General features: G+C 39.3%; 1 protein-coding gene across 5 annotated transcripts in view; it reads right to left on the reverse strand.

The window, feature by feature from the left end:
• Positions 1-27,376, reverse strand: part of RALGAPA2 (Ral GTPase activating protein catalytic subunit alpha 2) — a 278,920-nt gene that overhangs the window by 218,501 nt on the left and 33,043 nt on the right. For all 5 annotated transcript variants that reach the window (XM_045574683.1, XM_036417809.2, XM_036417810.2 and 2 more), the window contains exons 4-7: positions 10,955-11,012; positions 6,117-6,160; positions 2,931-3,108; positions 2,060-2,175 (exon numbers count right to left, since the gene is read on the reverse strand). In XM_045574683.1, coding sequence (XP_045430639.1) covers positions 2,060-2,175; positions 2,931-3,108; positions 6,117-6,160; positions 10,955-11,012 — 396 coding nt within the window. The remainder of the gene's footprint in view (positions 1-2,059; positions 2,176-2,930; positions 3,109-6,116; positions 6,161-10,954; positions 11,013-27,376) is intronic.

The following is a 27,376-nucleotide window of genomic DNA, read 5'->3' on the forward strand; positions in this document are numbered from 1 at the left end:
AGATGCCTATAGAACGGGCCAGCAGAGCTAAAATGTGGAGCTTCTAAAAGAGGACAGAATACCCCAGCAGGACTCCCGTGATCTGGAGCCCTGTGTTTGTTGTGCTGGCTAAAGGAAATGGAGGAGGAAAGCAGAAAAGATCACCCAGCAGGACAGAGTAGTCAGAAAGAGCAGCCCAAGGCTGAATCTTGAAAGACAGCAGAGAGAAACAGTCCCCCAAAGAAAACTAGAAAGAAGTAAAAGGGAGGAGGAAAACCAGAATAAAACATCATGAGAGGAATCTCACAAAGGAGGGGCTGTCATTGTGAAATCAAATCAAAGACTGAGTATAGGACAAACATAAGAGTGTCTTCCTCTGGACCTGACCACAAGAACCCCTTCATGTTCTTGAACCTCTCAGCAGTGACAGGGCAGAGGGAGATGACAGAGGGTGTCGAAGAACGTCAGGTGAAAAAGTGGACTTGGCAAAGGTTATTACATCAACAAGCTTGTCACTGAAGGGAAAGACAGAGACCGGACTTTAGCCAGGAGGAACTCAGGGATGAGAGAAGTGTTCGCTAAGAGAAAAGCACTCAGTAGCTTTTTTCTAATCATATCAATGTTCAATGTTCAGAAATACAGACTAAGAGACATAAATCGCTTATTGAAATCATAATTATTTCAGTTCTGTATTCAGTTGGTAAATGTAAGAGAAAGGAATAGGTGATATAAAGCAGACCTGTGCTGATGGAATGATGAGATAGTTACATATGCTTTCATTCAAATCTCCCCGCCTGCTCTGCCTATCCCAGACCCACCAGTCAGCCTCGGGGCCTGCCTCCTTCTCCATCCTGTCTCACTAGCATAGAGTTCCGGGTTAGGGGAGGAATAAAGAGGCAAAAACTGTGTAATACACTATAAAATTTTATTTATATATATATATATATATATATATATATATATATATATAATTTAATATATATATATACACACACACACACACACACACACACAAACACACACACACTCTGGTATGAATGCTTCTGCCCTCGTTCCTGGCACAGAGCTCTATAATCCCGATAACATCTTAATTGTTGAGAGCAGTAGGGGCATCTTTTTTTCTATTGAGGTGACTCCGAATGGGCTCCTGAATGGGGGGGGGGGGGGGGGGGGCTGGTCATCAGAACTGATTACAACTTGGAATTTTTTAGCTGCTACCCGTACTCTCCATTTCTCCAAAAAGGGGAGAGGGACTGGAACTGAGGTAATGACCGATCACGGCTATGGGAGGAAGCTGCCATAAAATCCCATAGCAGAGTTTCAATGAGCTTCCAGGTGGGTCAACACGTCCACGTACCAGACAGTGACGCATCCCAACTCAATAGTAACAAAAGCTCCTGCGATAAACCTTTCCCAACCTTGCCCTATGTATCCCTTCATTTTGGATATTTACCTGTATCCTTTGTCATGTTCTTTAATAAACTGGTAAACATAAATATTGCCCTGAGTTCTGTGAGCTGCTCTAGCAAATTAATTGAATTTGAAGAGAGGGTCATAGGAACCTCTGATCTGTAGGCAAATTGGACAGAAGTTGTGGATAGCCTGGGGACTTACTATGTACTTGGGACTGGCATCTGAATGGGATCGGAACAGTCTGATGGGATTGAGACCTTAACATGTGAACTGATGCTCTCTCCAGGCAGATAGTGTCAGAGTTCAATTAATTGTAGGACACCCAGCTATTGTCACGTAGAATTGCTCATTGGGGTAAAAAACTCAGATGAGCAGAAGTGTCATATGTGACATGTTCTGTGTGAATGTGGTAATAATATTGAAGTAAAAGAGACATACAGATGGAAAGCTGAATTTTTCCCTTAACATGCACACTAACACAAACTAGTGTACATGCTTGGAATTTGCTGTCGTGACCTGGTACATACTCTATGTTTAGTGAAGTAGCACATAAAAACACCTCAAAAAGCAAAAATGCAAAATGTGGACAAATAGAAGAAAAGATAATATTTTTCTCTTTCCCACTGAGAATATGAGCATCACTGAATTATCTATGATTTGCTCTTACCTGAATAACCATATATTTCAACAGTATTTGAAGAAAAAAGCATGTTTGGTCCTCAGCAATCTTTTCCCCTGATATGGCTGGCAGGAGTGGAGAGATTTCCTCTGGATATATTTTTGCTGCAGAGTGGAAATTAATGAGAGTTAAATTTTAAATAGGGATTCTTTAAAATGGCCTCTATTAAAATACATCTATCCATCCATTAGAACTGCTCACACAGACCAAGCCAATGTGCAAGAAGGGCTGGAAAAAAAGAGATGGGAACCCATGAAGCCACCCTTACCACTGCACCATCCTTTTCCCTCTCAAATTCTGCTTTGGTCAATCTAAGATCAAATTCCTGTCATTTGGCAATAAAACTGATATGCAGTTATAAATCAATGGTCCTAAAAGGACATAAATGGCTGCCAGTAATAGTCCCATGAGGCCACTATTGTCCTTTCATGAATGTTGCATGAAAATACACAGCTGGAAAAAAAGAACTTGAGTCAACAGATGAATGTCCACTTATGAAACAACAGTAATGAGGACAAAAGACAGTACTTTTGGGCAGTGGATATGAATTGCATTAACAGCCACAAAACACTCCAGACATACCATGTGTCTCTACTTTCTGCTATTACCAACATCTATTCACTCCCTTCCATTCCTGTTTCCACCACTTCAATAAACTTCTCCTGTCATCATTTCATATAAAGTAGTCTGAATCTTTCAACTCTAATGTTTGTAAGACTCTTGTGACTATGAACAGGATTCCTCTCCAAAATTTATCTACAAAATCAAGATTTCTATTCAAGAAAATGGCAAACCAAGGAATCCCTTAATGTAACTTCAAGAGTCCTTTCAACCAGTAAGCTCTGCTCACATCACTCACCATCAGCTACACTAGGGCTCGGATTGATGAGTGTCTCCAGAGTACAGGGTCCTCTGGAGGACATGATTGCTGGGAAACCAGGCACGAGGCAAGCAAAAATCAGCACCTGCTCTTCTGCACAGTTTGTCTGAAGTGCTTGAAGCCACAGAAGAAACAGCCTGATTCCTTCACATCTTATCTAAAACAAAATTAAAAGTAACAAAATTAAACATATGTATTTGTATGTATTAATATAGCATCAGTTCTAGAAAAGAAAAACCAGAGGTGAAAGGTACTGGTAAAGTATTACACCAAGTTCTTTACTTAGAGACAAGTAAATAAGGATACTGCAATACAGCACAAAGGTTAAGAGCTTGGGTTCTGGAGCCAGAGTGCCCAGGTTCAAATGCAGGCTCTGCCACTTTCTAGCTTAGCTGTGACCTGTGGAAAACCACTTAACTTCTCTATGCCTTAGTCTCTCCACCTGTAAAATAGGAATGATAACAGGATTTACCACAAAGTACTGGTATAGACTGAGTGAGTTAGAAAAGTGTCTGGCTCACAGCAAGCACTGTGTATTTCCAATTACACATATTTCATTCCATAGGCACAATGCCCATATCATCAACACTCAATTACCCATGAAAACAATTCGAAAAAATCTTCCTCCAAATTTACACTGTGCTTTGGACAGCATTCATGTCATGTCACTACAATAGGCATAAGTCCAATGCTCCTGTAAATCAGAACATTTGGAGCTAAATAAGACCGAAGAACTGGCTCTGAAGCATAGTAATGATCCCTCCTTAGGGAAAACTGCTGTTTGAAACTGCTGTTTTTAAGTTCTCTGCTATTTCTTGCTAGTTCCTTGTTCCATAAGTCAACTCTGTTATTTTTAGATGGTCTTTTATTCTGTAAAAATAACTTTGTTTTTTAACTTGAATAATAGAAAAGATAAACTTAACTGTCTAACCTTGCAAGCTAGCCATCTAATGTAAGGGGCTGATCAGCTATAACTTACACAAAGACCTAGAAGAATTTAAAAAGAGAATACTCCTTCCTTTATTTATTCAGAATTTGATAGAGATATTATGTTCTGAACCCATGAGTAATAAAGATGACTCCTAACTAATTAGCTCATGAAGGCATCTTGAATCTAGCTCACTGATTCATGATATAACAGCTCAATGGGCTGGGGAAGCTCTCATATCCCCATCTATTCTCTCCAACACCTTTGCCATGTAAATGGTGAGCATCATTGGTAGAAAACATCTATAGAGGCAGCTGTGTCCTTCCTCCTCTACACTTACTTTCAACTTCATTCTATTCCAAGAATTCATAAACTCCGGTACTTCCATTTCTATATACCTAGATGGCTGAAAAGATAACATCAATGAAAGAAGTTAAACAAGCAAAAGAGATGAAAAAGTGTCAGTGCTGAAAGATTAGTGAGTTCCAAATGTAGGCAGCTGAGGGACTGCCTGATCGCCTTGCAATTACACCAAGGTACGATCCCGCCAGAGTGACTATTCTAGCCAAACGGGAGGCTCTTCAGAAAAGCCAAGAGGAAAAGGAAGAAGAAGAAAGAAGAAAGAAGAAAAAAGGAAGAAGGAAGAAGGAAGAAGGAAAAAGGAAGAAGGAACAAGGAAGAAGGAACAAGGAAGAAGGAAGAAGGAAGAAGGAAGAAGGAAGAAGGAAGAAGGAAGAAAGAAGGAAGAAGGAAGGAAGAAGATTGGCTAACCCCCAGAGAAGTCAAATTCACACAGATAAGTGGTAGTGCTACTCCCATTAACAATGGACTCCACAGCATACTTTCAAACCTGCTAATGAACTGACTACTCATCTGCACAAACCCTACTCATCTGGCCTATCCCCAAGCAGGTAAATTAAGTAGTGACATTACTGAATGCACAAAGCTATTCAGAGTCAGACAAAAAAATAACATGGTACTATGTATACCTAATCAAATAATATTAAATTTAACAAGAAGAAAGTTCAAAATTCTATCACAAGTCTCCGATATTTTTATGATAACTGTATTTAAGGTAGCTAACATAAATAAGGCCAATAAGAAACATGAGATAACAACCTGACAGGCTTTAACTGTAAGACTATTAATTATAATAAGAGGGACAAAATATGGAATCTATCATGAAACTAGAAGTAGCTCGCCTCCCTTTTTCAGCATGTAAGGAATATTTAACATACTAAGTTTAAGTGGCTATGGTGGTTTAAACTGGTATAAAACAAAAAAATGTAGTAGCTTACTAAACGCACACTCATAACTTAATGAGCTACAAGTGAATTACCTTCCATAAACTATACATCCCAGGCTGGCTTCTTTTGCCAATGATATTTTGGTGCCATTTTATGCCAGCATCAAATTGTTTGTCATTATAAAAGGCATATTTATTTTAAAATAAGACAATTTTAACTTAAATTACAAGATCAATCTGCTGTACATCAATAAATATTCAAGAGGAAGGCTCTGCTGTTCTTTCCCATACAACAGTGCTCAAAAATAATTCAGAGAACAACAATAATTTTAACAGGATTACTGGGTGGACAGAATCATGCACATTAGCTCTGAAGCTTAGAAAGGAACTGGTTCAGCCCCTTCCCTTTTCTGATGATAAAGCTGGAACAGTTAGCACCTTGCCACTGGTTCCCTAACTGTATACAGCAGAATCAAAATTAGACTTCTAAACTCCAAATCTCAAGCCAGTTTCTCCTAATAGTATTTAAAATGTCTATCACAATAAGTCACAATGTGAGAATAAAACTAACAATATTGGCAGTATAATTTCTCAATTAAAAATAAAAACTAAGCCCTAGCCAGTTTGGTTCAGTGGATAGAGCATCAGCCCACGGACTGTAGGATCCCAGATTTGATTCAGGTCAAGGGCACATACTTCAGTTGTAGGCTTAGCCTGGTTGGGTGCATGCAGGAGGCAACTAATCAATGTTTCTCTCTCTCTCTGTCTGTCTCTCTCCTTCCCTTCCATTCTTTCTAAAAATCAATGGAAAAATATCCTTGAGTATTACCAAAAAATAAAAAATAAAAATAAATAAAATAAAATAAAATAAAAACTAAACACTAAGTCAAGTGGTTTTTAAAGTTCTTTTCAAATGGCCTAATTTTGTTACTTTATGGAATAACTTAAAACTAATAAAAAATATCATTACACATTCATCTAAAATAAATACCTTAACAGAATTTCCAGTGTGTAGAAGCTTCTTTAAAGTTGAGCCTGAAAGTTTAAAACAATAGATTAGAAATGGCAGATCTATTTTTAAGTTTAAGATCTATTTTTAAAAGAACAGTTTTAGAAAGAAAAAATGTTGTTATAATAAAAGATAAAAAATAAAAGGAAGAAGGCTGGCCTTCAAAAACAAAGCAATGTCATGGAAGGAGAGATGTTTTTGAGATAAAAGTACTTTGAATATGAACCTTTTCAAAATTCTTTTAAAAGAGTCAAAATGATTCATAGTAAGGAAACACAGATGCCCAGGCACATTAAGGAACTCTTCAAATAAGAACAAATTTGTACAGTGGAAATAAAAGAGCAGAAGGTTTCAACATGACAACTGGTGAGAGCCTTGCCTGGCCACTTTAAGTATTTCTTAACACCATAAATTCACAAAGATATTTCTACTCTAACTTTACCATGATGAAATCCTTTTCATTTTAATTTCAAAAAGTGTATCTATATATATCTTACCCTTTCTATTTTTAAACTTATCCAAACTATGATTACACCCACCCCATCTCTTCCAACCCTACTGGTTGCCGCTACATTGATTAATGTGAAAAAAAGAATTAATGAGTAAGTAAATTCTAATTAGCTAAGCTGATTCTCTGAATATCTAACTTCTATTGGTTAACTTTTATTGTATTTATAAATTAGCTTAAATGTAAGTGTTACTACTTTTGAGGAGGCAGTAAGAATATCAAGGCTGGGACTTGGATGAGAAGAGAGAAGATTCTGCAAAAAAAATTAAGGAGGCAACAAAAACTCAGTAGTCAAAACAAATATCTTAATGAAATAGTTTTTAAAATTAATACAGCTGAAACTGGTTTGGCTCAGTGGATAGAGCGTCAGCCTGTGGATTGAAAGGTCCCAGGTTTGATTCCCGTCAAGGGCATGCACCTTGGTTGCGGGCATATCCCTAGTAGGGGATGTGCAAAAGGCAGCTGATCGATGATTCTCTCTCATCGATGTTTTTAACTCTCAAACCCTCTCTCTTCCTCTCTGTAAAAATTCAATAAAATATATTTTTTTTAAATTAATACAAAAAAATCCATGATGAACAACATTAAAATTTTACATAAGTATCAATATTGAGCTGAGTCATACTGCAGACTGGGGTAAAAGGAAAATATATACCACTATATATATTTTTAATGTATTTGTAATAGCCAAATTTCCCCAAAAATTTTAAAATGTCAAAAAAAAATACTAAAAAATTTTTAAAAATCAATATTGAAAAGTATTCAGATCACATTATTTAAGTATTTTATTTATAAAACAGAATGCATTATAATTTTGCTTTCTTGGTTTTAACAGAACCAAATTCATCAATATTTTCTAAATCTACTTTCTTGCTTATCTCATTTTCAATTTCAAGAATTGCCATTCTTGATAATTTCTACTCAGAAAGAACTGGCAATCATTTAAAGATATTTTTCAAGGCAATAAGTTCACAAAGATAGTTTGAATCTGAATTTAACATTATAAAGTCCTTTCTTAATTTTAATTTTTTAAGAACTCCCTCTATATATCATGCCTCAAACAATTAATAAGAAAAGCAGCATATCCTCCCCAACCAGCAAAGGGGCAAAAACATAGAGAAATGCCCTCTGGGGGCTGGCCTGCAAGGTCTGCTGAAAACTGCCAGTGGAGCAGAAATACAGAACCTTCTGGCACTATAAATGTCTATGATAAATGCAAGAGAGCAGCAGTCCACTGGAGAAATTTGAAATTAACAAAAATTAACTCAAAATGAATCAAGGACATAAATGTGAAACATGTAAGTATAAAACTTCTAGAAGTCAAAGGAGAAGATCTTTATGATTTGGGTAAAATAGAGCATAGAAAATATAGTTGATAATATTATGCCAGGTGGATGCTTGAAAGATTGGATGGATCACTTTCTAAAACATGACTGTCTATCCACAATGCTGTACACCTGAAACTAAATAAAATAATATTGAATGCCAACTGTACTTGAAAAATAATATATTTTTTTAATTTTAAAAAATGTTTATATAGCACTGTTCTTCCTATTACATACAGAATACTAAACTTAGAATGTAAAAAGCTAAAATAAGTAAGGATAGCAGAAACCTAAAATGTCAGCTATTGACTATTGAAAAGCTTCTTGCACTAGCCTCAGAGATTGTGTAAAAGATGCCAAAGCTAAGACAAAATTTAAGGCACATTCCTTTCCTTTGAAATCTGGAGTTTCATTATAGTTTCTTAATTTCTACTACTAACTTGGTCAATACCTTGAGTGACAAATAGTAATGGTTTTAACAAGTCCAAATAAACTGGGAAGAATGCAAGAGGTATAGTGAGTACGTATAAAAAGTGTACAATTACAAATATATAATCGCTAATAAGCAATTGCGAAATCTGAAAAAGCTAAGAAATCTGAAGTTTTTGTGTAACTTTTTAGTGGACAGGAACTGACCTGCTCTGAACTCATGTGATTTCAATACCTGACTAACCTGAGGTTCCTTTGAATTAGCCCACTGATGATGAATACTCATATGTTAGGCTACATAAGTAATAACTCTCTTGGTGACAGGGTGCTGCCCAGATCCCTAGGAGTGTTATATACAGACATTAACAGTGTGTTAATATTCACTGTACATCAATACACCATAGTGCCATTCTAAATCTGAAATATTCTCATTCCAAAGCACATCTAGCTAGAAGATCATCATAAAAAGGGTGTGGACCTGTCTAACACCAATTCCTACTCAGTTTGATAAATCATGAAAAAAGATCTGAAAAGAGCCTGTTTGATTCAAGCACTAAGTATATCATCATCAGTTATAAGAATTCCTTTACAAACTTCAGCCATGTTCTGAAACATGGCTCATTCTAAGTATGTTACAGGGCCAGCTTATTCTACATACTACATAAACTAGATAAACAACACCTGCTCTTATAATGGCTCAGGAGACCTAGTACTCCCAGTCCAGGAGTCAGTGTTCCTGGTAAAATGCTATCAAAGCTACTTGTACCAGCAATTTTAATAGAAGCTATGTGGTACTAGGCAGAGGTAAAGTACTACTGCATTCTGTCTAGTACATGCACAAAGTTTCACAACGTATTTCACAGTTTAATTTCCACACATAGTTTCAATAAATTTATTCATGCTGAGAGGAACCTACCAGTCTTAAGACATTTTAAAGTACTATCTGAAGAAAACGATTATGGTTTTCATATAAATAACAAACGAAATTGAAAGATTATAGCTAACAGAGACTAAACAAAAATACTGCATGTAGTTATTTCTCATTGTCACCAATTCCTGCTATATCATGGAAAATAACAAATCCCCATGATCAATCTTTATATTATACTTAACATTTGTTTTTTTTAAATTTTACTTTAACTTAAATATACAAAGTCAAAGCATCATTAGCAGAAATGCTATCAACAATTTTCTAAAATTTAAATAAAAACCTTCTCTGTGTGTTTGAAAGATTTAATGACCACTGCACTTATCTTTAATAATTTATTCACTCAGTTCAAAAGATGTATGTGCCATATATACTTTACTTTCTTTACATTTATAGCAAACTAGAGGCCCAATGCACGAAATGTATTCAAGGGGCTCAGCCCTCGCAGCCTGAACAGATTGCCTCGTCTCGTGCAGCCAGCTTTGTCCGGAAGGTTGCCCGGAAGGTCATCTGGCTATCTGTTCTAATTAGCATATTATACTTTTATTATTATAGATAACTTTAAACTGTTTATTTAAGAGTCACTCACATCTTTCACATAATCCTAAATTAAAATTAACAGTCTGCATTTTAGAATACCCGCTAAATGTGCCATGTTCTTTCAGGCTATGCTCTCCTCAAATATAATCCTATATAATCCTATTTAATGAAAGGCTAATATGCAAATTGACCGAATGGTGAATGACTGATCGCTATGATGCGCACTGACCACTAGGGGGAAGATGCTCAATGCAGGAGCTGTCCCCTGGTGGTAAGTGCACTCCCACAGGGGGAATGTCGCTCAGCCAGAAGCCAAGCTCACCGCTGGCAAGCGCAGCAGTTGGACATCCCTCCAGGGCTCCTGGACTGGGAGAGGGTGCAGGCCGGGCTGAGGGATTCCCTCCCACCCCCCGAGTGCCCAAATTTCATGCACCAGGCCTCTAGTCATCTAATAAAGGAAAGTTGTAAGAAATGTCAGTCAGTCTTCTAGGGCTAAAGGACTTTAAACAGAAGGTCAAGTTCACAAACAGTATCACAAATTACTCCAGTTGTGCTGTGATTGAGATGTAATGTCCAATGTCAAGAGTTGGACACAAAGGGCAGTCATGGCAACTTGCTTTATTTCAACTTCCCTCTTGCTGCTACATTCTATAGCATTCAAACAGAAGAATTTTGAGTAAATTATTAAAGCTTGAAGAACAAGATATTTTTGTAAGTAACAATGTAAAATTACTTTAAAATTCTCTAGATCAATTTTTCCAAATTTTTTTGCACAGGAATCCCTGGGGCTCTGATTTAAAAACGCAGACTACAATTCAGCAGGTCTGGCTGGGCCTGAAATTCTGCGTTTTTTAACAAGCTCTCTGTTGGGTATGCTGATGCTTCTACCAACCACACTTCAGTGTAGAAAAATATTATATTTTCCTTCAAAGTCCAGGTTGGTCTTGTCTTGGTTTTAACTAGCATACCCTTGCTGATTTTCCTTGCTATAACCTACCTGGATGGTGTCAATGGTTTAAGAAAAAAAAATACTGACAATTCAATAAGAATAAATTTATATTATTTAAAAAACATATTTAATTGTTCTTACCTATACTCTGGTAATGCCACCGAAAGAAAATGCGTTCAGGTAGAAACTGTAGTATTTTCTATAAAAAAAAAATAATAACAAAATCATAAGACATAAAAAGAAAATAAACTACAAATGAAATTATATTTTTTCATGACAGTCCCATAGTGATTACTATATATGTTTCAGAAAAGAAAAAAAAATGATTTGTAATAACATATATACTGTACTTTATTCTGTACCCCTATGGGAAGAGCTTCTTTTACTTGCTCCATGCAAGCTTCCTGAATGTTTTAAAGAGATTACTGTCCCAAGTTTAATTCCCCCTATAGATGACCATGATAAGAGGGTGACTGATCATGGATAGAAAGCTGAAGCATAAACAGGCAGAGGCTGCCACTAATTCACTCCTTACAGCTTGACAGCAAAGTCTTTCTTTAAAGGGGAATGTGAGGAGCACATCTCTATGTCTGCCACAATAATATGTGAATGATTAATTAGAATATTCTCGCCGAAACCAGTTTGGCTCAGTGGTAGAGCGTCGGTCTGTGAACCGAAAAGTCCCAGGTTCAATTCCGGTCAGGGGCATGTACATTGGTTGCAGACACATCCCCGGTGGGGTGTGTGCAGGAGGCAGCTGGTTGATGTTTCTCTCTTATCAACATTTCTAGCTCTCTATCTCTCTCCCTTCCTCTCTGTAAAACATCAATGAAATATATTTAATTAGAATATTCTCATTATAGGAAGAGACCGTGGAACTAAGAGAAGGGTACCCCATTTCAGGGTTACAATTTATACTGACAATGCTTCTCATCGGCTGGCTGTTGCCTTATACTGAAGGAAGCCTGGGTCCACTGAGTCCTTCCTGTATTTTTTCAGCCTCCTTCTTGAGCAAACAATACAGCATAGACCCAGTGTCTTATTTTCTCATGCATTTTCCTCCAAGGGGACTTGGCACATCAGCTACATTCCAGGATCATCTTCTGATCCTATCTTGCCAGTTAATTTTAGACTGTCTTATAGAAAACACTAAGAAAATTACTGTAGAGGTCTGGACAGATCTTATCTTGGACTAGACGAATGCCTGGCATAGCCCACTGTTCTTTAGTCAGGAAACCAATTTGGCACTAAGTCATGCCTTTCAGATTTCAGATATTTCTTTGTTTTCATGATTTAGGTTTCTTTTCTTAGTATGCAACAAAGAAAAAATGTCTTTTTTAATATACAGAAAAATAAAGAATACAGCAAGTTGATGTATCTAGATGCTTGGGTACTTTGAGTTAGACACAATAATCTCTAACTTGTTCTGTCAGGCCTATCACCATAATTACTTCTGAATAAAAGTTTTCAGACTTACAAAGTGGATGAATTTTAAAGACACTTCAAAATAAACTCAATAATGTTCAGGTATGAAACACTATGCCCAATGCCAGAGCTACTAAAAACATTTCTAAAGGAACAGAATCTTATAGAACTGACAGGCCAAAACACCATCCACACTGAAATTTCTTTTTGCAATGACCATTTTTATATACTAAGTCTATGAGGTTGGTAAAAATAAAGACCCACACAACCATCTGTGTCTAAATGCTAAGTCTGTCCCCCAGAAAATCCCAGATGAAGCCTACTTCAGTGAGGCATATACAATATGGCATTTCTACTGCAACCGATATTCTAAGCTACACTACTGTGAATGCCATATAAACTATTGACACTTTATAGTTTCACTGGAGAGTAAAATAAAAAAAAATTTCAGGAAAGTCACACAGCGTGAATAAATATTACTTTTCAGAAAAACACATGGCTCTGTTTAATGCTCAGTGCTCAGCTACATCTATATGGTAATCCATTATAGCACACTCGAAATCAAAATTAGGTATTACTAACTGATCAGCACAACAGGGAATCTGTCATTCTTTTAACTGATTATCCATAGTTCTTTCTTCTTCAGAACCTACTGCATGACCAGGAATAATGTGAAATATAAGCTGGAGCTTGTACAAGATGCTATGGTGTACTTTAAAATTGCTATCATTGTCCCATGCACTGAAGGGTCATGAGTTCGATTCCTGATAAGACCACATTCCAGGGTTGTGGGTTTGATCCCTGGTCAGGGGCGTGTGTCAGCCAACTGATGGATGTTTCTCTCTCACATCAATTTTTTCTCTCTCCATCCCCTCATTGCCCCTTTCTCTAGAATCAACGAGAAGCATATCCTCAGGCGAGGATTAAAAATAAAAAATAAAATTACTGGCTGTAATTAAATTTTTATGGGAAACAGTTTTTCTCAAATAATTACCAAATGATTGCAATATACCACAGTAGATTCACTCTTGATTTCAATTCTACTTAGAAAGGCAAGACAATGAATAATGAGAAAAATATTACATATTAGCTCATATAAGATACACTAAAGCAATGACCAACAAAACATATCCCAAAGTAGAGGAAAAGGGGAGAAACTTTCCTGAAACTAGCTGCATGACACAGGATACTAGGTAAAGAAAATGTTGACCAGGAAGAGAACAGAAGTCCAGTAACCTTTTGAGTTATAAATGCTCAGAAAACTATGATGAGAACTGAGTAGTTATATTTAAAAGAAACATCCTGTGCATGCCTGTGCTAAAAGAACAGCCTGGTTTTAGAAGGACCCAAGTGAGTAGGAGCCCAGTGGCATGGACACTTCCAGGTAGACCTCTGGAAAGAGCAACGTATTCTTCAATTGTCTTGAGCCTGTCCACTCATCTCTTAATAAAAATAACTTGACTTCCTGATATGGACAAGGTATTTTCATTGAGCTCTGAATGTCAACACTTGTTTGGAATCTTAAATTTTAAGAGAAATAGAACTAAAATAAGGAAAAATAAATAAATAAACAAACAAACAAACAAGGAGACCAGAAACAGACTCATAGATACAAAGAATATTTTTATGTTTGCCACATAGGAGTGGGGTTGGAATGGGTAAAAAAGGTGAAAGGATGAAGAAGTATAAATTCAGAGGTACAAAATAGTCATGGGAATGTAAAGTTTAGTACAGGAAATACTGTCACTGGCTTTATATATATATATATAAAGCCAGTGACCATAACAGCCATAATGACTGTAATGACCAGTTAATATGACGCCCACTGGGGCCAGCGAACCAGCCTGATCATGGGATCAGGAGGCAGCCGATCAATTATTCTCTCTCATCATTGATGTTTCTACTTTTCTCTCCCTCACCCTTCCTTTCTAAAAATCAATAAAAATATTTTTAAAGAAATAAAAAATAAAAACACCTGAAGCTAATATAAAATATTGAATGAAAAAATATAATTTATTTTTTTTAATTTTAGAAATTTTAAAAGTTAAAAAAAAACACTTGAAACTAATACAAAATAATGATTGGAAGCTGCAATGAAAAATTTTTAAAGAATTAAAAAAATAAATAATTTTAAAATTATGGTATACAAAAATAAAATTTCATTAACTTTTCTATATCATGCTATTTTAATTCTGAATAATTTAAATTTGTATTAAAAGAAAAAAGGGAGACCATCCTTGAATTGGATCCTAAAGGATATACAAGAAGGGCATTTTAGTCCAACTAAGGAGTATGGCGGTGTGAGTAGAGGGGGGAAGAGAGAGAGATCTGCTGCTTTGTCTGGGGACCTTTGAAAAGGTTGCCAGAAAGGACAGAAGTAAGATAGAAGATAAGGGATGGATTGGGAGGGAAAGGACAGGTCAGGAAGGGCCTTTGAAAGCCTTGCTAAGGAGTGCTAAAGGCCCCAGGAGTCAGAATTACTCTGCGCAGAGAGCATTCCGGATAAGTAAGGCAGAAAGAAGGGGCAGAAGATCACAGACCAAAAGACTAATTAGCAGATAGTCCAGTAGGGGGAAACTGAGGCTCTGAACAAAAACCGAGGTAATATCCAGAAGAAAGTATCTAAAAGCACCTACATAAGCTGTACAGAACCTTGGAATAGAGAAAAACACTATCAATAGTGATCAAAATAAATAGACAGATACAAGTAGAAAATCATTTTTATTAGATATGAAAAATGCAATGTTGAGCTGTACACTTGAAACCTGTATGATTTTGTGAACCAATGCCATCCCTATAAATTCATTTCTTAAAAATGCAATATTCAAAATCTTGGAAGCATATGCATTTGAGAGACTGTAAGGTTATTTTTTCACTTTGCTTAAATTAAGATCGTGCAAAGATCTAATCTCTTTTTAAAGAAAACCAAATTACACTAGTCTCTTGTTTTACTTTTAATGAGAGAACATCCACAGACCTTCACAAATCTTAAAATTAACAGCATGTAATTCTATCCACAATATGTTGTTTTGCCCTGAATAAAGCACTCACTGAAACAGATTCAGGAGGAGACTTTTTACAAAAGGATCTTAGATGGGAGATTTGTCACAATCAAATCTGCATCCTCTTCATTTCAAGCTTCTATTTTCTGGCTAAAAACTACATTTTTCAGATTTCTTCAATTCTGGTACCAATACAAGTTGGCTGTCTTTTCTATGCCATTCTCTCTCCCTCCCTCTCTCTCTCTCCCTCTCTCTCTCTCTCTCTCTCTCTCTCTCTCTCTCCCTCCCTCCCCCTCCCCCCTCCCTTCCCCCTCTCCCTCTCTCTCTTTATTCCTCTCTCCTTCTCTCTCTCTCTTCTCTCTCTCTCTCTCTCTCTCTCTCTCTCTCTCTCTCTCTCTCTCTCTCTCTCTCTACACACACACACACACACACACACACACACACACACACTCACACACACACAATCACTTCCAGAGAGTTTTTAGGTTAAATGACGACTAGAAATCACAAAGCTCACTTCAGCGCCATTAGGAAGTATCGCAGTCCTGCACTCATCTCTGGACTGGCCACGCCTCCAAGTTCACTCAGTGAAAGTCCACAGGAGCAGCTGTGGCCCTGCAGGCTTCAAGCCAGACAATTCCCTTCCAACCAGTCCAGTGTCACAAGCACATCAAACACTAGGTGTCACTCTGCAACAGCTTCATGCTACACATCCAAATAAAACAAAAGCTATAGAAAATTTATAACACAGCAAATATTTATACAACTCCCTCCTAAATTTATATATATATATGTGAAATCAACTCACCCAAGTTGTGTTAACACATTAATTCCAATCAAGTTAAAGGAAAACACTCTACTGATCATCTGTAGTTCTAACAATAAATACAACACACTCACGTTTTATTGTGAATTTTCCATATAATTATCCCTGGTGCAGTTCCCACCATGTGCCCTTAAAGGCTTTCTTAGAAACACTTGCTACTGCTGCCTCCCGGAGGACCTGCTCCGGGGAGTGTCAGTTACCAATGAGCCAAGTGAAAAGGGACCAGCAGGCCTCTAAGCTCAGGGCACCTGGGCTGCAACAGATAATCACAAGCATGTAATTTCAGACTTTCACAAACATCTTATCTCCAGTTTCCCTTCCCCAAAGGTAGACTGAGTAATTCAGTGTATCCTATTGGTTGAATCCCAAGTTTCACACCTAAGTCTTGAGACAAAAGGAACACTATAGTCTTGATCATTAAATTTAAAAAATAAAATTTCCATTGAAAATGGTTCCTTTCAACTCAGACTCTTGTAATTTAATTAAAATTATGAATGTGCTATAATAATATGATCAAATTTTAACCACAAACAATGCATTCAAAGTGTCTCCAGAAGGGACTGGATGTTTATGTTTGTTGCTATCTTCCAGTTTGCAGAGCTCACAAACATTTCATGGTCAAAAGTGAACACCAGACCCTGGCTAGTGTGCCACACACTGAAGGGTGGTGGGTTTGATTCCCAGTCAAGGGCACGTACCTGGTTTGCTGGTTGGATTCTGAGTCTAGGTCAGGGCTCATGTGGAGACAATTGATCTATGTGACTCTTTCATATCAATGTTTCTCTCTATTTCCTCCTCTCTCTCCTCATCATCTAGAGTTGTTCCCAACCAAAAGCTCAACAGTAATAAAAACTTAGTATGACTAATGTTATGAAGAGAGCCAGAAAAAGTATGACCATCTGTGACCACTTAAAATACATATAACACATTAAAATATGCCCCATTGTCAAAAAGGTGGCCCAATATTCTGGTCATGATAACCAGTGGCACTGATTCTGCTTGCCAAGGAACTCGGGGCTGCTTTGGGAAGGGAAGATGGGTGAGAGGGGTGTCTCTGTCTTTTTTTAAATGTTCTCCAGGATATCTGAACTGACACTGGCCTTTCTCAGTTGCTATCCAACATTTAGAATTATGGCAGTGACCTAGAAACTACATTCCAAACTGGAACCATTCTTTAAAAAGAAAAAATCTATTGAAGTCTCCAAATATTTGAATTCAATAAGATTTTAAATTCCAAGGATTTATGAAGAATCTGTTTTCCCTGTTCATGTTATTTGTTCTTGTCCCTCCTCCACTCAATAACAGTAAAATGTTCCTTTAAGGGAAAAAAGCAATAGAGTGAGAAATTTGTGGAAGGAAGTCCTTCACCTGTCTGTGGGGAGGAGGGAGCAGCATGGAAATATTTCTGAACACTGGACAGTCTGGAATAAGTAATAGAAAAAAAACAATAGAAGCCAAAGAAAAGGTTAATTGTCAAAATAAAATTCTGCTGTCTTTCTATGTGTTATTTGCTCATGAGAAGAGGTATTGGCCATTGCATTAAGAGAGAAAAAGAATTTTGATTTAAAGGACACCTGCCTTGAGTGAGTTAACTTGCCTATGATTCAACCTGCACAGAACCTCTGCAGGAGATTCTAAGTTGTTTTCATTTTCAAAGATTATAAAAGATAAGCAGTCCCACCAATAGAAGAAGGGGGAATGTGTGTGTGTGGGGGTGGGGGGTAGGGGAGGAAGGTATTGGAGAAGAAATGGAAGCAAACATCTCAAAATTATTTAGATTACTATTATATTCATAATTCTACTTTTTCTTCAGGCAATTCTTCATTATTAACATCTGAGGTAGAGTGATGCTATTAAATGTAAAAAGTTATAAGTATATGTGTTTATAAGTGAAATAAAAATCAATATTCAAATTACAGTAGGGCATATAAAAACCAATTGTATGGAATGAAAATCAGCTATTTGTTTCCCCTTTTGCAACACTCCAGGCACTGCACTGGATCCAAGTGTGTTATATTCAGGAAAGCTATTAAAAGTCCTTTCCCCATATTTTGAGGAAAAGAATCAGAGGCTAAACCAGCTATCTATATGCTCGCTTGTAACAATGAAGAACAAGAGACTAAGTGCTGAATTTCATTAAAATAAGACAGAAATTCCATGCCAGCCTTGCATTCACTGCAGGTTAATCATGACTCCCAAATATAACTGCACCCAGCAAGACTCTGCACACAGGAGTCCTGCTCCAATCTAGCATTACCTCCACACTGCAGGGGTGGAAGGGAGGAAAGGAAGGGGGGCCGGGGATGAAATTCACAAGCCTACAGTACGTTTCAGACAACCAAACTGTCATCTTCAATAGTAAAGGAAAACAAAAACTACGGACCACAGTATTATGCCCCTTCCACTGTCTACCCCTGAAGCAGCCCACATATCCTCTGCTCTCTGGGCATCTCACCTACTGTTGTTCACCTCTTATGTCCATGTTTCTCCTGCCCGATCTCACCCACCAAAAAAGGGGTAAAGAAGAAACAGTGGGCATCACCCTGAAATGATACCAAAAGTATTTTCTTTATCTTGGGGGTGAGGGTGAAGGTTGAGAGAAGGTGGAAAATGTGGTAGGGAGATAAACTATGCTGTAATTTGTCCATTATTTAAAATATTATTGTCATCCTATATAATAAAAGGCTAACATGCAAATGGAACAGCGGAACAACTGGTCTCTATGATGTTCACTGACCACCAGGGGGCAGATGCTCAATTCAGGAGCTGCCCTCTGGCTGTCAGTGCGTTCCCATAGGGAGAGTGCCACTCGGCCAGAAAACAGGCTCTAAGGGACACCTCCAAGGGCTCCTGGACTGTGAGAGGGTGCAGGCTGAGCTGAGGGACCCTCTCCTTTCCCCCTCCCTGAGTATATGAATTTCGTGCACCAGGCCTCTAGTCTTAAAAAAAACATGAAAAGAGTAAAATAAAATTGTGTGTGGCTTTTCAATTTTGTGTGTACAAAAGGCCACTTTAAAATCATGTGTTCCCAACCTATGATTGTAAATAAATGCTAAGGACACTGTGGTAACAATGTCTGAGAAGCCCAGGGAAACCATTTCTGTAAAACACTAAACCTTAAGTCCCCTGCCCTGAGGATTAACCAGTGTTTAACAAAGAGGAGTCTTTCAAATGAGATAACAAGGCCCTGTTGGGAGACTATAGAGCTTCTCTACCTAATCGGCAGCCACTTGCAACAGAAATTTAAATTAAGTTACTTAAAATTAGAATGTAGGTCACTCAGACCAGCCACATTTCATGCACTAAACAGCCCATATGGCTAGTGGTTACCTAACTGGACAGAACTGTGGACAAGAGGGGCCACATGCTGACCTGACAAGCTCAGAAAGGCCTACATGGCGGTCTTGCAAACTCAGAGACCTAAAGTCACCACAAAGGATGGTCCGAAATTAAACTTTAAAAGCAGTTATGGTGGGTAGTTACACCCTAGGCCAGTTTTTTCACTGTGACAAGGTCAATCTATACCTTAATAACTGAACTTAATTGTCTTTTTGCATCTACAATAACATATCATTGAAATATCAGGGTAACTTGTAATTTTCCTTTTTCTGGACCCTCCAGGGCACAACCAATTTCCTGGGCACCAGGGGAGATACCACAAATTCCTTCATTGCTATTGTTATCATGTTAATTGTTGACTGTTAACTATCCTGCACCCACCTAAGTAATGTATCTTTCATTTTACTTTTTATCCAGTCCCAGAGGTTTCCCACTTGTTTTCTCCTGACTCTCTAATCTATCACTAATGGATTTCACGTAAACCACCAATATCTCCTCCTTTGATTGCAAAGATTAAAAATAAATGAAAAACAGCCATTCTCTAGAGCATGATCCCAATCCATTGAGATTCTGCTTCCTGGCAATTGTCAACTGTTTGGCTCAAATAAACTCACAAAAATTCTTAACATGTTTGAATGTTTTAGCAGAGCAGATATAGAATATTCCCAGCATCACAGAAAGTTTTATTAAACAGAGTTGCTCTATAGGAAAAACCCACTGAGATGTTTAGATAGGCAAAGGCTAAGCAGAGTCAAATCAGCTTAATATTGAAAACTAAATGAAAGCATAAAACTAAATTTCAAGCTAAAAATGACTTCCCTTGTGAACTTCTTGTTTTGAAGACTTCAAACAAAGCTATCAATACATGTGAAGTATCCTAAGTGGGGAGAGCTGGAAGAGACCCTAGAGTTCATCTAGTCCCTTCCCTCACTTTATGTACATTGAAGCCAAGGTAAAGGATCCACTAAGTACTGATACCATTATAACTAACTAGTCTATACTAATAAAAGGACAATATGCAAATTGGTCAGGATGCCCTCACAGTAACAACCCAACAACAGGCTTCGAGGGGCAACAAGGCCAGCAGGGAGGTTAGTGAGGAATGTCCAAATGACTGAACAGCAGGCTGTATGGGGCAACTAGGCCAGCAGTGGGGAGTGGGGGCGACCAAGCCAGCAAATGGGGGCAGTGAGGGGTGATCATGCAGGCAGGCAGGTGAGTGGTTAGGAGTCAGTGGTCTCAGATTGTGAGAGGGATGTCCGAGGGGGTCCCAGATTGGAGAGGGTGCAGGCTGAGCTAAGGGAACCCCCACACACTCCGGGCCTCTCGTTATAAATAACAGGAAAGCAGTAAAGGGGAGGGTCAAATATTATGGACATGCCATTTGTGTAGCTTTGCCAGGAAGCTGCAGTTTAACACTCTAGAGATCTGTTCCTCACAGATCCTGGGGAAAGGGACTGGACAAAGGAAGAATAGACACAAGCCCAGTAAGGTCAAGGTGATGTGGGAAGGTACCTGCTTTCAGTAACACCTGAGAACATGTCACTGGCCAGAGCACATAGGCCACTGCAAGTACAGGAAGATCTGAGATACTTAAACTCCTAAACAGAGGAGCTGGCGATCTTTGTTCCTACCTCGCAGGGCTGGGTCTATGCTCCATAGGCCATGTGGACTCCACACACAATGGACTAATGGGCTGTGACTAGACTAATGCTGTGCCGGACCCAGCTCCAGGAATGGAAACACTGGCTTTGCTTCTAGCTTTGTTGAGTCTCTAGCTGTACCCCTTCCAGGACTGGATGAAGGGAAATGGGACTTTGGAAACACAGGGATGTAATCTCATCCTTCTGTGGGGGCCTCAGTGATAACAAACTCCCACTAGCAACAGAAAAAGACCATCTACGAATTTCTCTAATAAGGTACTTTAAAAAATTATGTTTTTATTGACTTTTAGAAAGAGAAAAGGAGAAGCATAGAGAGATAGAAACAAAGATGAGAGAGAAACATTGGCTGTTTCCCAAACATCTCCTACTAGGAATGGAGCCTGCAACCCAAACCAGTGAGTGACCTCAACCACTGAGCCACACCAGCCTGGCTGATTACAGTATCTTAAAGCCATGCAGCTTGTTCGTGTCAAAATCTGATCTAAACCTAGCTACATTTCTACCTTTTTTTCCTATCTCTTTTACCCAGAGAATTTTAGGTAAAAAAGAAAATGTTTTTAACACAAAAATACCAAATAACTGCATGGAATATAAGTTGAGAATTTAATACAACAATAAATATTAATAGGTGCAAATCACTGTGAGGCATACAAAAGATTATAAGTAATGGTTGCTGGCCTCAGGAACTGTATAGTCTCATTAGGAGGCTAAGACATAGCCACCTTAAGGGAAAACTAAGAACATCCAGCTATAATCAAATCGTAACAAGCAAGGGTATATCATACGTGTTCACAGAAAAGAATGGGCAGCTCTAGCAGGAGTTGCCAGAAGAAATTGGGGGAATGGGCCAGCTGAGGAGGAAAGCAAAGGGCAGTCCCTGGAAAAAGAATTGCATAAACCAAGAGGCAGAAGTGAAACTATGCAAAAGGAGGTAAAGGGGCAATAAGCAAAGTAGCACATTGTGTGTGACAGAGCACTCCCACGGAGCAACACCAACAACAAAACGGGAACAAGAGCTGCACGGGGACCCCAGAGGGGACTCTAGGTTTCCAACCAGACTGGGCCACAGTTTACAGATTATAAGAACAAGTTCAGGTCCCTAGGAAGGAAAAAATCAGTGTTTATTTAATTTGAAGGGGTAATTTGAATAAATTTAAAAATTAGGAATCTAAAAATCAAATGTCCTGTATGTCTGTGATTTCTGATTGTGATATTTGAAAAACAGAGGAATGAGTAGCATTCGGAGGCCAGAACATGTATAAATTTTAAAATTAAATCTTTTCCTTTATCAATGTATTTTAATTGCGGGGGGGCAGGGGGGGCGCTAAGGAAATGCCTCGCTATCACAGTCTAGAAGTTTTCTTAACCCATATACAAAGAACTCCAAATGACTCCATTTCTCTACTAAAGGGGGATGGCACATACTATAGCAGTTTGAAACATTTCTGTAATAACTATATTTTCTGTATTCTTAAAAAAAACAACACACTATATTTTTAATTTCAGAGAGGAAGGGAGTGGAAGAGTTAGAAAGATGATGAGAGAATTATCAATAGGCTGCCTCCTTCACATCCCCCACCGGGGACCCAGCCTGACCAGGTCAAGGCTCAACCTCTGAGCCACATCCAGCCAGGCAGTATTATTGATGTTCTGACATTCTGGGGCCTTGCTGACCTAGGAAAGACTGCCCCTCCTTTGTTAGTTAATTCCTAGAGATAGTACCCGCCAGCATATTCCAACCAACCAAGCAACCAAGCAACCAATCCAAAATCTATAGCCATCTCCTTCTATGGGCTCTCACAGTCTGGGACACTATTCCCTGCCTACACCACCCAAGGACCAAAGACTGGACAACTAGGGAGCATCCTACAACCTAGCGCCCACCAAAATTATTCAAATTATCCCATCCAAAGCCTGCTTATTAGCTTGCTTGCCTTACCTTGCCCATTCTTTCCTGAAAAAAGAAAAAACACAATAAAGGCTCCTAACCTCAGTTCCCATCTGCCTACTCTACCATGGTGCTTCTCTGTACAGCCCTAGGCATGGCATGCTTCCTGCTACTAGGGAACTGTGAGCAGCATAAACACTTCTTGCTTCACACCAACCATTTTTGTGTCTGTGTGTCTTACCAAACCCGGTTACAACAAATTCATGTACTATGAAAATAACCCCTCATCTGCAGAATCCAGAAAGTTCTCAAAGTCAAGTGAATCATTTGAACTTAAAGCCCATTCACCAGGTGCCTAACATTTCTACACCAATTTCCCTTTCCCCTATGCAGGTAACCATCTCAAGGACCACATTCAGAATTTTCTGTGTCTCAAAAGGTTATTACTAGAACTCTAACATATGTCCATTCTTATAAGTGGACTCTTAAGTTTACCAGGAAATTTAACTCAATGAGAGCAGGGGGTTCTGTCTTGCCCACTGTCATCATTCCAGCACCTAGAATTGTGACTGACCCATAGTAGGTAATCAATGAATGTGTATAATAAAGAATAGGTATGTGTTGGTGTAGATGGCCTTGAGAAGCAGGAGAATATCAAGACTCCTAAGTGATAGGCATCATGGAATTGTTAGGAGCAAAAATAGAATACTGGGGACTAGTTATAGTTATCCTATACTAGAAGACCAGTGCATAAAATTTGTGCACAGGGAAGGGGAAGTGTCCCTCAGCCTAGCCTGCATCCTCTCCAATCTGGGATCCCTACTGGGATCGGGCCAATCTCACAATCCAGGACTGCTGGTTCCCAACTGCTCGCCTGCCTGCCTGCCTGATTGCCCCTAACCACTTCTGCCTGCCAGCCTGATCACCCCCTAACCATTCCCCTGCCAGCCTAATTGATGCCTCAGTGCTCCTCTGTTAGCCCGATTGCCCCTTGCCCTCCCCTGCAGGCCTGGTTCCCTCCAACTGCCCTCCCCCACAGGCCTGGTACCCCCAACTGCTCTCCCCTGCAGGCCTGGGTTCCCCCCAATTGCCCTTCCCTGCAGGCTTGGTTGCCCCCAACTTCCCTCCTCTGCTGGCCTGGACACCTTTCACTGCCCTCCCCTGCAGACTTGATCACCTCCAACTGCCCTCTCTTGAAGTCCTGGTCCCTCCCAACTGCCCTCCCCTGCTGGCCTGATCGCCCACAACTGCCCTACCCTGACAGCCATCTTGTGGCGACCATCTTGTGTCTACATGAGGGCAGCTATCTTATGTGTTGGAGTTACAGTCAATTTGCATATTATTCTTTTATTAGTTTGTACATAGGTGAGAGCCAGCTGGTTTGCCCTGAAGGGTGTCCAGGATCAGGGTGGGGGTTCCCTTGGGGCGTGGAGCAGCCTGGGGGAGGGACCTGTGATGATTTTCAGGCCAGCCATGCCCCCCAGCAACCCAAGCAGAGGCCCTGGTATCTGGGATTTATTTATCTTCTATAATTGAAATTGTGTAAGCCTTGAGCGGAGGCCAGGACCGGCCAGAGTGGGCAGGAGGCTTGGCTTCCTCCATTGCTGTGGTCACAGCTATCTTGGTTAGGTTAATTTGCATACTCACTCCTGATTAGCTGGTGGGCATGTCTTTTGGGTGTAGTGGAGGTATAGTCAATTTGCATGTTTCTCTTTTATTAGTGTAGATAATAAAAGGCTAATATGCAAATCGAATGAAAAGCAGAACAACTGGTAGTTATGATGCACACTGACCACCGGGGACAGATGCTCAATGCAGGAGCTTCCCCCTGGTGGTCAGTGTGCTTCCACAGGGGAGCACTGCTCAGCCAGAAGCTGGGTTCATGGCTGACAAGTGCAGCAGCAGTGGCGGGAACCTCTCCAGCCTCCGCAGCGCTAAGAATTTCTGACGGATGGACATCCCCGAGGGCTCCCAGGCTAGGAGAGGGTGCAGGCTGGGCTGAGGGACCTGAGTGCACAAATTTCGTGCACCAGGCCACTAGTTATAAATATTAATCATACTCTGTTAACTGTGATTACCTTGAGGTGATTAAAGAAAGGACATTCTAACCTGGCTGGGAGTTGTACTCCACCCTCCCCCGTCTCTCTGGTACCTGGGAGTCAACCTTGGACCTGGCAGTTAACCTTGGAATACGGTCCATTCTCATTCAAGAATTGCCTATTAACATGGACAGATTAACAATCTTGTTGCCCAAATAATGGAGTCCTACCCTAGCCCCTATTGCCCTTCCCATGCCTTCAATCCCTACTTCCCCATGTAATCTTTGTACTGCCCGATATAAGCAGCTGGCTTATGGGGGGTTGCAGTGCAGATTTTCATGGATGACTTGCTGCTCTCCCATAACTCTGGCAGTATTAGAATAAACGCTCATATATAATTCAACCCTCTCTTTGCTGAATTGGCTCGAGTAGTGACAGGCAGCATGGACCCATTCATTGTCCATGCAGTTTCAATAGTAAATTAAAGAAATAGGCTCTAGAGTTGGACAGAGGTTATTTCTCTTTGTAGCACTTGATACTGGTACAATGTTGGGCAAGTCACTTCAAAAGGCAAAGGTCCCATTCTTCTATCCATAAAAACTGGCAAGAAAGAATAGAATCTATTTAAGATGGAAGGGGTTAAACAAGATGCCCATGTAAAACATTTACATTCTAGTCAAGATGACAATGTGTTATAATAATATAACCTCTCTAATGTATGAAATAATTATTGTGTGAAATGTTTGCTGTATGGAAACCCCCAATACTCTGTAACTTCCAAAATTAATGAACACCCCAATATCTTTATATAAAAGCTCTGCGCCCTTAAAGTGTAAACACCCTGCTCCCAGCATAAGGCACACAAGTTGTTTACTGCGGTCTATATAACCCCAGGACCAGCTTCAGTTGTGGTCTCCTGCCTGATAGAGGAGGACTCCATGTCGCTCCGAGAGACAAGCCCCTGATTGCTCTGCTCTGTGAGAACCAACCGCGGCTGCCTGTCTGTCTCCATCTTCGTTGTCTGTCCTTCAGTGTGCATCGCCGGGTAGCCTTTGCTGGAGCCTAGGATCCACTAGGAATAGGTAAATAAACCCTGTGTGATCTCATACTAATTCTGTCGTGTGTATCATGTGTTCTGGTTCGGCTCAGCTGTCTAGACATTGAAGTACCAGGGGATAGGCCGTTATTGCTGACTCCTGGTCACCTGTGTTTGTCCAACTAAGTCTAGATATTAATAGATAATCAATTAATTGGGGCATAATTGGGACACAACGTAAATTCATTTTATGGAGTCCCACACTCCCATTTGGAACACATAGCAATGACAGATAAAATATTTTCAAAAAAAGAGTAAAATTAGACAGTCATAATCTCAATAAAAAATGTGACTAACATCTCCACGTACCAGCTACAACAGAAACATTAAACGATATACAGATTTGAAGCCAGGAGCAAAGGTGGCTGGAGGTCAGCTCCCAAGGGGTACGAATGCTCCCACTGGAGACAAAGGCAACAGAAAGGTCTGCTCACTGCCTGAAACTGCAACTTGAACTGGTCTGGCAGCCTTGATTGCACATCACTGGCTTTATCAGAGCACTGCAATGTCTCCAGTATCTCCCACACCGAAAAACTACTGTTTCCTTTTTCAAAGTTTCCCCTTCAGATTGCCCCTGACTTACAAAGGCAGACAGCAGGTATTCTTACATGCTCCTCTTTCATGCTATGGATGAAAAGGGGCCACAGGCTATACCTGACAAGCTTAGGGAAGGTCTGTACAGTGGCCTTACACACTCAAAGAGCTAAAGTAACCACATAAGATGGTCTAAAATTAAAACTTGTTAACTCAAAGCAATTCATGGCAGGCAGTCGTGTCCTAAGTCAATCTTTCCCTTCATGGAACATGTCTATTGTCTTTTTGCATCTGTCATAACATACCTTAGACTGTCCTGGCCGCCCCATCCCCTCAAAGCACAGGTACTAAGTCTCCTCATTGTTATTGTTATTGTGTTAATTGTTGATTGTTAACTAACCTGTATTCACCTGGGTAAAAAAAAAGTATGTGTCTATCATTTCATTTTTCATCCAACCCCAGGTGTTCCCCCCACTCCTTTTCCTTCTCCTGCCTCCCTAATCTCTCACCAATGGATTTCATGTAGCCCATTTAAGTCTTCTCTTTTGATTGTTATTTATAAGATAAGATGCATAACTGCCATTCTCTGGAGCATTATCTCAATCCACTGAGGTTTTACTTCCCAGCAATTATCATCAGTTTGGCTCAAATAAACTCACAAAAATTGTCTACAAGTTTGAATGTTTTTTACATTGGTAATACCTTCTTAACTTTATGCTTTCTTCCAAATCATTTCTTACTTTTAAAAGT

Source organism: Pipistrellus kuhlii, unplaced genomic scaffold, assembly GCF_014108245.1.
Source record: "Pipistrellus kuhlii isolate mPipKuh1 unplaced genomic scaffold, mPipKuh1.p scaffold_m20_p_6, whole genome shotgun sequence".
NCBI lineage: Eukaryota > Metazoa > Chordata > Mammalia > Chiroptera > Vespertilionidae > Pipistrellus > Pipistrellus kuhlii.